We start from the raw sequence: 14,841 nt of genomic DNA on the forward strand, positions 1-14,841 counted from the left end.
ATTACATTGCATCAAGCTGTCTCCATCCTGTCAACCCGTTCTTTATGGCCAGGGTGGACCTTTGTTATTATGTAATGACTTTGATTGCAGAGCTGACACTTCAGTTTGAGGAGATTCGAAGGCTAATGGCGTTAAAGTGAAGGAGAGAGAGAGAGAGAGAGGGAGAGAGCGAGCGTGTGTGCGTGCGTGCGCGCGTTCGCACGCGCAGGTGCCTGCTCGTGTGCGGAGGGGTTTCTTTACTAAACGCGGCAGTCCACCAGCCTTGAGCGCCGTTAGAGGGCCTGCTTGTGAAAATATAAATGATGCCGAAATGATTCAATTACAGTCATTAGCTTTGTTTGTAGGGAAATGCTTACAAAATTCCTAGGCTCAGACTAGCAATTATAGTTCCCCGCTCCCTCGCCTCGACCCAGGCTGCGGATAAAAACAGAACTCTCAGCTGCATTCCATTTCCTGTGACATCCTATCTTCTCTGTGTGTGCTATTTTGTTCTTCCCTTCCAGTAACGCAGGTCGGAGTCTCTCAGGGCCACAACGTGTGCCCGGACCCTGGGATCCCGGAGCGGGGCAAGCGCATAGGATCCGACTTCCGGTAAGATGGCTTTTACTTTCTCTCTTTTCCGGTTGGGGAGCTTGTATTATGCTAGCTTGAAAACCACCATTTTGGGCACAAGGTGCACTGTCTGTGGCCTGATTGGCTGTGATAAGATGTGTATGCAACATGGCCGAGCTTTTCCCTATAGCCTGTCGTACTTAATTGAATAGCATAGTCATCCACGTGTTGTGTTTAAGGGTAATTATATGGTACGAAACAGGTCTCCAGGGAGCTACAAATCTAGGCATATGGTAAGTTAAAGTCATGATGCAGCGTCGTTTTTTTTGCACTGTGCTTCTGTTTATATGACCATCATCTGTACAGGACTTAGTCAGGAGTTATGAGCTACAAACAGAGGCTCGAGTCTGTAAAGGGAATTATTGAAAGCATGAGGATGTACATTTGGAAAAGGTAATGTGCAGTAAGATACTTTTTGAGTTTTCCACTCACAAAAGCAAAACCTACTTTGTAAAATTGCCAATGTACGATCCAGTAAGTTTTGAATTTCACTCTTTTTGAGTTGGCAGCCACTGCGGCGCTTTCCTATGGTGGGTAACCTAGTAAAGGTAAATCATTCTTGTGAGAAGACACGTGGCTGAGTTTTCTATGTGTAAGTCCAGCAGTAATAGAGAGGACTCAAAGCGAGGAGATAATCTGATTCTGAAGACTAGTGACAAAAGGTTTATAGTGATAATTTATTTAAGATGCTTTTCTCTTTTTTTAATTTCTTTTTACTTCAGTGAAATCCCCACGCCTGCCATTCCAACACTCCATACCCTTACGCAAGCCTTCTTCTATTTATCTTTTGGTTGCAATTTCACTCCACGCTGGAGCTAGGGTGCTTCGGCACCTTACTCCTGTGTCTCACAAGTCTGTTTCTATATCACCATATCAAAACAGAAGGTGACTTGCAGGGCACACCCAACACCAGAAGGACACAGCATGGGCAGTCATTGGCTCGTTCAGGCAGCGCACTAGCCCATACAATACTGCCATTTTTGTTGTCAGTGTAGAACTGTGCCCCAGTAACCAGGAGCACCACTTGCTTGTACCAACAAATGATTTTGATCATTTTACTAAGTCTCAGTGTTTTCTTTCTATCTAGTTGTGTCTTTAGAGATAATGGCAAACACCTTTCATTAAATTCACATATTGCCGGATCCCATTGTACCTGAGAGGGTGAGTCCATATGGGAAGACCAGGAAGCTAAGCATTCTTCTTTTATATTTATTTCACAAAGGAGCACTTGACCTCCACGATAACTTGGGAGGGAAGGAGGACTGGAGATAGGTGTTTATGGGGTATAGCTCCCACCTGGTGTATCAATTTAAATATTAGCGAGTGTAGCACCGCCTATAGTACCTGCTATTGTGTAATCCAAGAAGATGGATATAACCATTCAACCTACTGACCCTCTACCTGTAACTGATCTCAAAATATAAACACCAGACCCACCCACAGTTACAAAGGAACCAAATTAGAACAGGATTTGCCCATCTATCAGCGTACCCAAAATCTATTTTACTGCATACAGTACGATTTTCACTAGTGCAAATCGGAAGTGATCAAAACATATGTTAGGTTTCTTAGACATTTTTGGGGATATTCACATCTGAAAAAAACTCTTCTCAATGATGCACCAGCCATCTTCTAATTGGTTCTTGTGCAGTTTTTTATCAAATACAGTAAAGGATGGCTGGTGTAACTCAGAGATCCTCTAACCATCTCCTAGTATGCAGAAGGCAAAATCCTTGTGATTCTGGTCCTGTGTACGTGTCTGAGCCCAAAGGACTATTGCTAGAGGGTCCAGCATCCATCCAGGATGCCTTGATTAATATCGGTATATTCAGCATACCCGCATAATATGAATTAGCATGTGATTATTTTTAATTGGCAGTATTGGCATAGTGCCTCATTTACAGGTCCCCGTATGGGTTACTCTGTCACAAACGTGATGGATATCTTAAAGGAGAAGGGTGCACGGTGTGTAACAGATACACCCGCCAGCAGCATGTGATGGAGCGGGGTTAACAACAGCTTGTGAATGGTTGTCAGTGACCCTAGTTTTCATAGTTATCGTTTTTGAATTTTGCAAACCAGTGAATTCCAAACACATGAATGCCTTCTCAGGTTCCATTAACAGGGCGACAATTAGATTGTGATCTCCAAACTCAGTTATTGAGGAAAGGTGATTTTTGGAGTATTTACTGAACATGGTTAGCCTGGTTAGTAACCAGGAAAACCATACGGAAATGACAGGAAATCATATTGATATAGGACAACTAAGACACACTATAAAATAAGAGAAAATTGTGAAACAAAAAATTGGAATTAACCATAGTAATGACAAAGGAGGTTTACTAGGAATTATAACTAGGGGAACATGTTCAATGACTCATTATCTGAAGAGTAATTTGAGATTAAAATGCCATACCAAGTTGGAAGCCTAGAAAAAGATCTTTTTATTGCACAACATGTGATGAAATTATACCGTGTTGTCAAAAGTATTCTTTGATTCAAGTTTACTGGTGCTGCAAGAAATGACTACACAATAATCTATATTTTAATAAGGTTATTAACCATGTTCGGTAAATTCTTCAAAACTCACCTTTTCACAATAACTGAGTTTGGCGATCACAATCTAATTGCTCACCCCTTTCATGGAACCTGAGAAGGCATTCATGTGTTTGGAATTCAATGGTTTGCAGATGCAAAATTCAGAAAAGATAACTATGAAAACCAGGGTCACTCACCACCATTCACAAGCTGTTGTTAACCCACCTCCATCACTTGCTGCTGGCGGGTGTGTCTGTCACACTCCGTGCACCCTTCTCCCTTGGAAGTACAGCAAAGGACATGTTCTACAAAGTGGGGTTACCCTAAATAAATGCGGCTTTTAAATGATGTGCCACTAGCCACGGTGCAGAGGAAGTAGGCATATGTAGTAATCTTGTACATGTCTTGCAACTCCCACATTTAGCGAAGGGGCCTATTGTACTGCCTCAGGCTGAAAAGATGGGGTTATAAGGACGTGCTGCTGGGGCAGCCTGGTGGTGTCAATACAGACTCCTAACAGAGGAGTCTGATGAGGGCTATGTCTGGCCTGTGTCTGCTAACATGGCCAGTGACTCAGCCAATGGAAAGGCCGCACAGCAGGGATGCAGGCAAGCTCACCATCAAAGCTTGGAAGTGGTGCATATTACCCCCTTCTAGACAAGCCCATACTCCCCCAGCCAAGCTACCCCGGAACAAGTATGATGCAGGGCCTGGCAAGAGAATATGTAACATTGTTTATGTCTTCCTGTTTCTTTTTAGAACATTGCCTTGTTTCTTTGAGTGCTTAATTCTCGTGAATGGATACCCTTCTAAGCACTTGCTTCTTTTTTAAACAAGAGAATTGAGACATAGTCAACACACTGTACAAGACTTGATTAGGGACCACGTTTCTCTTCGAGAGACTGGCCCGCCAATCACAAAACACACTCACTTTAAACTCAAAATTCCCACCTGTTTAGCATGGTGATTTAGCACACTAAAGAGACCACAAAGTGACATTTAGAACAAAACAACATAATAATAACAATAACAACAACAACAGCAATTTAAAAAGATTCCAGCCAACAGAGAGGCCGTGCAGTGAGACTAGAGTACTGCTAAAATCTCCTGCCATCCAGATACTAGGGATATACTTATCAGGTTTTTTTTTATATAGTGCTATGATGCTACTACTACTCCCAATAATAATAATAACAAGAACAACAGTAATAACAACAACACCAATAAAAACAATAATGAACATCATTGAAAGGAACCAGTCTTTGAACTACCATCAATATTCAGGTAGCGACTGTTTGCTTTTTCAGATATTTTCATGTGATGCAGTGCAATGAGAGTGCATAGGTTTACTGTGTGTAGACAACCAGCCTGGATTTACAGTACCAAATTCTCCTCCATATCTGTTCCCATTAAGCAGGCACGCTCCCTGGTATGTACATGCGGTGGGAAATGGCCAGCTTGCTGGTGATGAACTGATCATTACTCCATCTCTCTAGCTGTCCTTTGTGGAATCTTTGTCAGGATAATGTATATTTATGAGCTAGCCACCCACAGCGGTTTCAGGTTAATGTGTATTCATGAGGTGACCATTTGCAGCAGTTTCAGGTTCATGTGTATTCATGATCTGGCCATTTGTCCTGCTGATCAATATTTAATCTTGATCATGACAATTACGCCATATGTGTATCTTTTAAAAGCCTCGCTAGGGGGTTGGAGTCTTCCCTGGCCATTGCTGTGACCATGTACCGTGTAAATGCTGGTCAGAAAGCATTCACGAAAAGTTACTGCATCGAGGGGAATTTATCGAATTTCTTCTGTGTTCCAATTAGGCACCCTTTTCCTTGCAATGTTCACACCTGCTACCTGTGACTGCCTTCCCCATTCTTCCTCGCTGAGGGGTTCATGTTCACTATTGTAGTGCCCAAGGCACCTGTGATTGTGGCTGCATTAAAAAAGGACCTCTTGTGGATAGGGGACAGAATGCCTACCTCCCCCAATACTCAAGTAAGTGCCATACCGTGGCTGGCCAGGAGAGGTCAGGGGGGGACCAGAATCAATCTGCTCACTGCTCTTACAAGAAGCAGCAAAAACTAGTACAAGGGGACTTGTTGAAGGAGCATGCGCATTTTTACTGAATATCCACATTTAGACATGTACACAATTCAAGGTTGAGCCTGTGATACTCGTATACAGAGGAATGCAAATTAATATACCATTGACTCAAGCCAGAGATGAGGAAGCTGTAAAACAGTGTTCTATATATTAGCAAGAGCTGACAATGAAACATCAGCATCTTCTTTATAAGGACTGCAGAGAGTTATATCATCGCACAGACCGCCTGCTTCCTATTACTGGAAGATGAATAGCTCATGACTTAACTCACCTCTTGGCATAATCCTTAGTAGAGAAACTGGACCAAGGAAAGTTTAATGCATGAGCCACTTACCCTCTTTTGACCTTTTGCCTTTTGCCTGATCCAATACTCCCCAACACAATCAGCCATCTAGTCAAGACATTGTGTAACTCGTACAGTAGTGTTTCACTGGGTTGTGTTAGCAGGCCAAAAGATTACAAACCTCAACCATGTGAGAGCGTCACTCATCAAAACCGACTCTACGTCTTCAGAGTCTTCTGAGCCCCAACAACTGACCACCACCCAAACTACAAAACAGCCTCTCTATCAGCATCATCTCTGTGGAAAATGGCTGTCTTCGGTGAGAGAAACTGAAAATATATGTCTTCTAATTATCGTGCAATCTCGCTATACAATTGCACTAGTGGCGCACCTGAGTGTCTGAGTTAAGAAGATGGAGAAGAAGCCGCCACAGTCTGGGCATCTCCATGTGATACTCATCATCAAATACTGTGCTCCATTGCCTTCAAGCTTTGCTTTATTCTGCTATACAAATATAATTAATTTCTAGAACTTATCCATATCTTTATAAATTCAAGCACTACAGTACCATACAGCATGAAACCGTGACCACCAGTAGCTTTAACAAAGTGGTCAGTATATGGCTGCAGCAGTGATGGTTCCTTATGAGAAGTAGCCCAGTTGCCCACTTACGGGTTATGCAGGGTGATGGGTATCCTTGAGAAAGAACATTACAGAAGGTAAGTAACTTGTTCATCACCTCTCCACTGAACCGATTGGAAGGCGTTTAATGATTCATTTACGGCGGCTCGTAAAAGTACTGTTAAAAAATCCAGTGAACATGAGTCAGAGTGGGGCTGGAAGCAGTGAACAAAAAAGCAGCTGATATTCTTCTAGATACAGGGTAAAATTGTATCCATTGCGCACCAAGTAGCCGGCAAAATTCTTTACTCTTATAATATGCATTGAAGCCCTCCCCCCGAAGTCTGGAGACACTGACTGCGGAAGATGGTATCAATGTGACGTGGAGTTCTGCATCACTCTTGCTAATTGTTCACAAGCGATTGAGAAATGTCTTAATATTCTAAAGAGTGACACAAAAACATGATGGGTGGAATGCTGGACATTGTCAAATATTCACCCCTAGTCACAGATCTGAATTAAGTCCATCATTTTTTTGCTCACCAAGTCACCCCAGTTTGGACCTAGCCATACCTAATCCGTCTTAAGTGTGCTTTCCATGGGAACAGTCCTGCCAAAACTGCCGGGCGCGGTCCTCCCTGGACCAAAAAACAAGCATCTTGGGATCGGTTTTAAGGTTTCACCTCTCATAAGCCAGGCTAGCCTGAATCCAGTGGCATAGAGAGCACAGGACTCACATCTGAGCATACCCATCCCACTTTGGGTGACTAAAGCAACACAAAACAAGCATTTACAATGCAATGGTCTCGGCATTGGTAAAGTTAGAGCTATTGGCATTGCTCATGACATTATTTTTGTTTATGTTTTTTGTTTTTAAAACATTTAAAGAAACGGCATTGTCATGAGCAATGCCAATAGCTCTAACTTTACCAATGCCGAGTCTCTTTGAAGTCACATTAAAGTTAGTGAAAGGTGTTACTGCTGCAGAGGTAAGATTTTTCTTTTCACCCCGAGGGCAATAATGGAGCGCCCGATAGGGACCCGTCTCAGCACCTGCTTTTTAGAGCTGCCGGTGATGAGCACCGGCAGGACCCGGCACACTTAAAGCTCTGGCTCTAACCCTCGCACATGCGAGACCGAGTGGCAAATGCTTGATTGTCTTGATGTGGAAAGGTCGAACTATTGGGCACGTTCTATATGTAGTTGTGTCTCTGTGAACGAGTCTGTATATCCGAGCGTCTGTCTTGCCAGTTTGCATGTTATCCTAGATGCCCATGTGGCAGCGTCTCTGCCCCCCGCTGTCTCTGGATGATGCCCGGATGTGCCCTCGCTCTGCAGCTGCAGGCGGAAGCTGGCGAGGGCAGCCGGGGGACCCAACAGTTCCCTCACATGGCGGAAGGCCTGCTGGTGGGCAGGATGTCCTTCCTTTGTGAGGCCCAGCGAGAGAAGCCTCAACTTCCCCAGCGCGGAAAGATGTAAGGAAAGGGGCGGGCGGGAGGACACAGGGCACTGAAAGAAACCAGCGAGCAGGGACGGAGAGGGGGCAAGGAGAGATGGCGGGAGGGAGGACACGGAGCTCTGAAAGAAGCCAGCGAGCAGGGACGGAGAGGGGGCAAGGGGAGATGGCGGGAGGGAGGACACGGAGCTCTGAAAGAAGCCAGTGAGCAGGGACGGAGAGGGGGCAAGGGGAGATGGCGGGAGGGAGGACACGGAGCTCTGAAAGAAGCCAGCGAGCAGGGACGGAGAGGGGGCAAGGAGAGAAGGCGGGAGGGAGGACACGGAGCTCTGAAAGAAGCCAGCGAGAGGGGGCAAGGAGAGATGGAGGGAGGACACGGAGCTCTGAAAGAAGCCAGCGAGCAGGGATGGAGAGGGGGCAAGGAGAGATGGCGGGAGGGAGGACACGGAGCTCTGAAAGAAGCCAGCGAGCAGGGACGGAGAGGGGGCAAGGAGAGAAGGCGGGAGGGAGGACACGGAGCTCTGAAAGAAGCCAGCGAGAGGGGGCAAGGAGAGATGGAGGGAGGACACGGAGCTCTGAAAGAAGCCAGCGAGCAGGGACGGAGAGGGGGCAAGGAAAGATGGCGGGAGGGAGGACACGGAGCTCTGAAAGAAGCCAGCGAGCAGGGACGGAGAGGGGGCAAGGAGAGAAGGCGGGAGGGAGGACACGGAGCTCTGAAAGAAGCCAGCGAGAGGGGGCAAGGAGAGATGGAGGGAGGACACGGAGCTCTGAAAGAAGCCAGCGAGCAGGGACGGAGAGGGGAACATCCTGTGACAGCGCCGTGAAGCCGAAAGGTGTGGAATTCTCTGAAAAATAATCACCTTCTGAAAGTATCACTGCTCGGCGGTTTTACAACCGTCTGTCTTGCCAGTTTGCATGTTATCCTAGATGCCCATGTGGCAGCGTCTCTGCCCCCCGCTGTCTCTGGATGATGCCCGGATGTGCCCTCGCTCTGCAGCTGCAGGCGGAAGCTGGCGAGGGCAGCCGGGGGACCCAACAGTTCCCTCACATGGCGGAAGGCCTGCTGGTGGGCAGGATGTCCTTCCTTTGTGAGGCCCAGCGAGAGAAGCCTCAACTTCCCCAGCGCGGAAAGATGCAAGGAAAGGGGCGGGCGGGAGGACACAGGGCACTGAAAGAAACCAGCGAGCAGGGACGGAGAGGGGGCAAGGAGAGATGGCGGGAGGGAGGACACGGAGCTCTGAAAGAAGCCAGCGAGCAGGGACGGAGAGGGGGCAAGGGGAGATGGCGGGAGGGAGGACACGGAGCTCTGAAAGAAGCCAGCGAGCAGGGACGGAGAGGGGGCAAGGAGAGATGGCGGGAGGGAGGACACGGAGCTCTGAAAGAAGCCAGCGAGAGGGGGCAAGGAGAGATGGAGGGAGGACACGGAGCTCTGAAAGAAGCCAGCGAGCAGGGACGGAGAGGGGAACATCCTGTGACAGCGCCGTGAAGCCGAAAGGTGTGGAATTCTCTGAAAAATAATCACCTTCTGAAAGTATCACTGCTCGGCGGTTTTACAACTATGCACGCCCACGGTTCACTGGAGTTTGGGACAACCACACCGAGCACAAACAAGCCGAGGGCACCGGAAGACAGCACCGCCTTTCTCCGAGGCACAGCAAAAATGCCTCGGAGAAAGGGAGCCTCATTTTCGGAATTGGGGGCGTGTTTTGCTGTTGTCTCCTCCCTGAGACTTCTCGCAAAAAACACGCCCCCCGATCCGAAAAAGACGGGGCTTCAACGGAGTGACTGGACCTCTTCTCCAGTGGCTGGCCAGCATTTAAGAGGCCAGCCAATGGAGAACAGGAGAGAAGAGGGGCGGGTGCAAGCCCCTCTTCTCAAAGTCACTCAAACTCATTAAATCTCGGAGCGAGACTGCGCAAGCGCAGCCTTCGCAGCCGAGACCTAAAAATGGTAGACGGAATGCTGAACATTGTCAAACATTAACCCCCAATCACAGATCAGTGTTTAATCATCATTTTTTTGCTCACCATGCCACCCCAGTTTGGACCCAATCAAATGCAAATCAGTCTTGACCCTGCTCCCCCTGGGAACAGTCCATCCCAAACTGCCAGGCTAGGTCCTCCCTGTTCAGGCTGGACTGTTCCCATGCAACTGGATTCAAGCTAGCCTGGCTAATGAGGGGTGATACCTCAAAACTGGACCCAGGGTGCTTGTTTTCTGGTCCAGGGAGGACCTGGCCTGGCAATGTGGGCTGGACTGTTCCCATGGCGAGAAGGGTCAAGATCGATTTGCATATGGCTGGGTCCAAACTTGGGGTGCCATGGTGAGTAAAAAGAAACTATGGACTAAACCCAGATATGTGACTGGGGGTGAATGTTTGACAATGTTCAGAATTCTGTCCATCATTATTTTGTGTTGCTATAGTCGCCCATTAATATTCTAAATCCCTGTAGGCCGATCCACCTCTGGCAGCCTCTGTTCTGTATTTAGCAGCAAAATATCTACTCTAGGGGTACTGGTATGTGTAAGCAGTGAGTACAAATCTTTTCTAGTGCATTATCCAAAGACAAGTAGATCTGGTTTGGTATACAAGGAAGAAGCTCTCAGACTGCTAGACACAGCTCTATGAAGTAATACAGAAGAACTCTCCTCATCAGAGAGGCAAAACCAGCAGATTGGTTGGGTTATATGTGCAGCTTCCGAATTCCACCTCACACTTCCGATATTTATATATCCCAGCGCATGTGATGAATCCAGGGAATGTTTTGTATCCACCATCAGTTCTTTAAATGGGTAGATCATGCCAAGTACTGAGTACCTGCACTTCTTTCATTCTGAAAGGAAAGTACCAGCACTTCTCAAGAAGGTGAATTACTTTTAATAGGAGAGTACTGGCACTTCTCTGATTCAAGCAGGTACCCTGGAGTAGTGAGTAGTTGCACTTGTATATTTCCATTTAAAGCGCTATCCACCATGAAACCGGCACTAGCAGTCTGGACCGCAAACATCTTAAGGGTTCTTTACAGCTATGAGAAGGATGGCATATTTTATATGTAAACGGCGCAGGTGGTCGAAGAAAACTTTGTTAAAGATTAAGTTAAAGAAAATAACATTCCAGAGAGCGTTCTGAAGGAAACCATAGGACAGATTCTCTGGGGCTCAATAATTTGCTGTCTCTACAACGGGCGCGTGTTACTTCCGCCCCTTCCCTTTGCGGAGCAGCCTCGGCGGCACATCCTTTCACTCTGGAATTTGTCACGAATTGTTCGGCTCACGGGCGGCTATGGAGCTGTAGCAGAATAGAAGTGTATCCGAGGAACGGAGCCCAGCAACGGGTCCGAACCAGCGGCACACAAAAGACCGAGTAAATATTCGCATCGTTTTCTGATTCTGCCGGCAGCAAATGGCGGCCGCCTGCAGAGACTCCGTGACTGCTTCTTAATAGAAATCGACAGAACGCATGTTATCATCATATCCCATTCCTTTCCGAGCTATGCATTCGATCAGATAGATGAGGTATAAGTGCTGTTCGCTTTATATGCACACATATTATTTGATGAACATTTCTGGAGCTCAGGCTGCAAGCCTTGTTTTCTACCCACTGAGGTTTGGAAGGATATTGCACTGTTCAGACATTTAAAGAAGGCAGCCATGTTGGAAGAGTGGTCAGGTGACAATTTCTTGACATTTATCAACGCATTTTCAAGCACAGGCCGCTTGCTTGCCATGTCTTTCCAAAAGTTTACAGGGTTGGAATGGGATTAAAAATCGGCCCGGGCACGGTTAAAACAAGTGGCCCACATTTGCATATTGCCGTTCCGCACAACACTGCTTAGTTTACAATGGTGAAACGCACCTGAAATCAAGGAAGGGCACTTCTGCTCAGGCCCCCTGCCCCGCTTGATATGCATATATTAATGGGCCGGACCAGCAAGAGAAAGGGAGTGACATCTCTGCCCGTTGATAAAAGGGAGGTAATGGACACCCATCTACCTCCAAAAAAGCCCACTCAGGCACCCACTGGGCCACTGATGGTCCGAACAACACAGAAACCACCCAAATCAGTCCCCCAGACTGCTAAAAAAAAGCAGCCCACAGCTGGAACTGGACACCGGCCCCTCGGGTATCGCCCGAGTGCCTGCGTACCAATCCGACCCTGAATGTTTACCAAACATCCTTCCCAAGACATGGCTTTCTTTTCATACTGCCAATTAGCTCTGAAGTCAAAAATATATCTCAGTTGAAGTTATTCTTTTTAAGGCTACCAGTGACACGTTGACATGCTCTTAGTCCTGTTTTGTGTTTAAATGAGAATGCATTCTAAGATCTTTAGTCATAATTCCCTTATGTTGAACACTTGGAGCAAATTTACAGATTTTAGTTGCTTGTAAAATGAAACACCAGAAATTGAAAAATTGTGGCAAGTGTACAGGCAACCATAAGTTTACCATACAGCTGTCAGTACGCTTTTTGTGCCTTGACTCACTGCCTGAGGAATTCTTCAAAAAACAGAAAAAATGTTTGGTTGGCACATAGCAAAGACTTTGACTGGGGCTTACACACATTGTTATTGACCATCGTTCACATGCTAATGCCTACAACATGCTTTGCACAAGATATATGGATAATAAGCTGTAGGTGACAATCTTCTAACAATATGATGTTGGCCCTAATCACAATAATGTGCTTAAAAACGATCCACCCGTACCCCTCAAATTTTTCTTCCAATCTGAACCAACTGGGGCATGGGTGGTGGATATGCTTGTTGTGTATGCAGAAGTAAGATCTGTTTTCTAATTTGTCGATGCGGTTTGGCATAGCTTTTTGTCTAACTGACAGATGTTTAGGCATACAGAATTGTGTGAATAAAAATATATTGTTATAGGCATGTACTTCTTTACAGTTCCACTCAGCACTAGCTTTACATACACTTAGGCCCTGATTACGAGTCAAGTGGAGCAGAATTACCTTATGGAATTCGCTTTTCCAGCAACCAATTTTACAAGCTAGTCATTTTGGTTGGTAAAATCACATGATATTTTGGATTCAACAGCAGTCTGTCCTCGCCCATCACCCCTGATAAACTTGTTCTTTAGCAAGGGGGGTTCATTACTTGCTTCTCCTTCCAACAACTATTTTCCTTTTCCCTCCCTTACCTTCTCAGCCCCCTCCCTCCACCTCCGCCCCACAGGAAAGACACTGATCCCTTCTAAATTGGAGTGCTAAACCCCTCACAGTAGGGAATACTGGGCAGAATTCTGCATGGTAATTCCATATTTGCATGTTCTTCCTCCTTCTGAAAAGTTCAACTTGTAATAGGCAGAATTACATGCAGACATACCATCCAGTAACAATAACTCCGGCCTCTGGTAATTTCCTTACGGAATCCCTCCTAACTTGTAATCAGGGCCTGAGGGAGGAGAGACTGGCCCAGATCTGTGTATTCGCTTTTTAACGGGTGGAAAACATTATCTACCTCACAAATGTTCTAGAACGCAATGGGTGCTGCAATTTGGTCTGTTACCATGCGCTTCATTTTCTAAATAAGAGTCCTTCAGCAGCATCAGCGAAGCCTGCGATCATTCAACTTACACCTACTCTAACTTGCAGGTTAGGATCCAGCATCCAGTTTGTCTGCGATGATGGCTATGACCTACAAGGCTCCAAAAGCATCACATGCATGAAAGTCAGTGACATGTTTGCAGCCTGGAGTGACCACCGGCCGGCCTGCAGAGGTAAGATCACTTCTAGTTCTAGTGCACGAACAATAATTGTTAACATTCTTATGGCATTGAAGATCTAGAGATGTGCGCCGTCAGTTAGTCAAAGAGTCAGCAGTTGAACCAAGGTTTTTTTTAACTCTTTTTTTTATTAAACTGTTTACAAAAACTGCGATAATCAATTTGACATATTTAAAAGTCAACGTGCGCCCCCCTGTAATTCGACTAGCAGAACAGTGCCCACTCCCTTTGTCCATTTCCTCAGTGGTCCAGAGTTTCTTCACACCGTACCCTTGAGTGCCCATAGGATATTCCCCATCGCCCCTTTTGGTTGCTCCTTCAGGGAGGTTAGTGCATGTCCCTGTAGTTCTGCCATGGGCCCCATGCCGCCTCAATTTTCCCCAGGCACGCACAGACCTCATATACAGACCTCTCAGCCTGCGTTCACTAGTCTAAGTCGGCCGCCCAGCGCTCAGCTGTAGGAGTGCTTCTACTGCTCCACAGCTGTACGGTGTCCCTCTTGGCCGCCATGAGAGCTATGTTACACTGCAGCACTGTATATTTGGGTAGCATCTGACCCCCCAGATTCCTCGCGCCGGACCCAATGAAATCATCTCCCCTGTGTTCTCCAACAGCCCGCATCTCACCTTGTTGCAGTAGTGTTGACGTTTCTAGCAGCCCCACAATGTATGAACAAGTGTGCCTTAGTTGTGCTAGCCTTATGGAAGCCAAGTGTTGCTTCTGCTACAGAAATTGTGGTAATGAAAAAAATGATTTATTCTTTTTTTATCAGCCATGCGGTTGTATGTGGGGGTTGAATCACTTAGCATTCTACATAATATAAAACCACTTCCAGAAGACTGCTGCCTGTCATGAAATGGAGGTGATGTGTGTCCAGGATCACTGATGGAGCCACCATTGACGCTTGGGGCCCATTTGATGCACCGCACAGTGACCAGGCCAGCGGCTGTTCTGTCATTGTGAACACCAGCTTCTGCCCATATTCTACACGAAGCGGGATAAGCTAGAGGTGAGCGGACAGAGCAGGGTTCATGTTTGGCAGCCGCTCTATTTCTACCAACCACTACCTGAGGAATACAAAAAAGAGAAGCATGGTGTGCCTGAATTAATCTCAGCCTCTGGCAATCGCTTTGGTCCGGTTAGCCTTTTTCTCTCACTGTGTCAATACAGACAGGTTCCACGGAACTCACGTAAATCACCCCTGACCCCACTCCTAAAAGAGCTCTTCAGCCCCGTCTGTCAGACCATGACCCCTTGGACCAAAGGCAACCCTGGGCCTCTTATGTCCATCAGTGACGTGCAGCCTTAGCCCCGAGGCACCCACTGTGTCCAGACTGATCACTGGTGGCTGAGACTGTCAGGCTTTTCAGCCATCCCTCTGTAAAACCTCTAAATGAGGCTCAGGCTGCTCTGAAAACTGAAACTGAAAATGAGCAGACACTCACTGAATTTGTGTGAACTGGGATTATTTAACCCAT

At 46.5% G+C, this 14,841-nt stretch overlaps 1 protein-coding gene across 1 annotated transcript in view; it reads left to right on the forward strand.

Annotated features, from left to right (window-relative positions):
* The window catches only part of CSMD2 (CUB and Sushi multiple domains 2), a 1,634,099-nt gene that overhangs the window by 1,033,676 nt on the left and 585,582 nt on the right, over positions 1-14,841 (forward strand). The window contains exons 8-9 of the mRNA XM_085648024.1: positions 504-591; positions 13,233-13,357. Coding sequence (XP_085504150.1) covers positions 504-591; positions 13,233-13,357 — 213 coding nt within the window. The remainder of the gene's footprint in view (positions 1-503; positions 592-13,232; positions 13,358-14,841) is intronic.

This window comes from Triturus cristatus, chromosome 3_2, assembly GCF_964204655.1.
Source record: "Triturus cristatus chromosome 3_2, aTriCri1.1, whole genome shotgun sequence".
NCBI classification, from domain to species: Eukaryota; Metazoa; Chordata; class Amphibia; order Caudata; family Salamandridae; genus Triturus; species Triturus cristatus.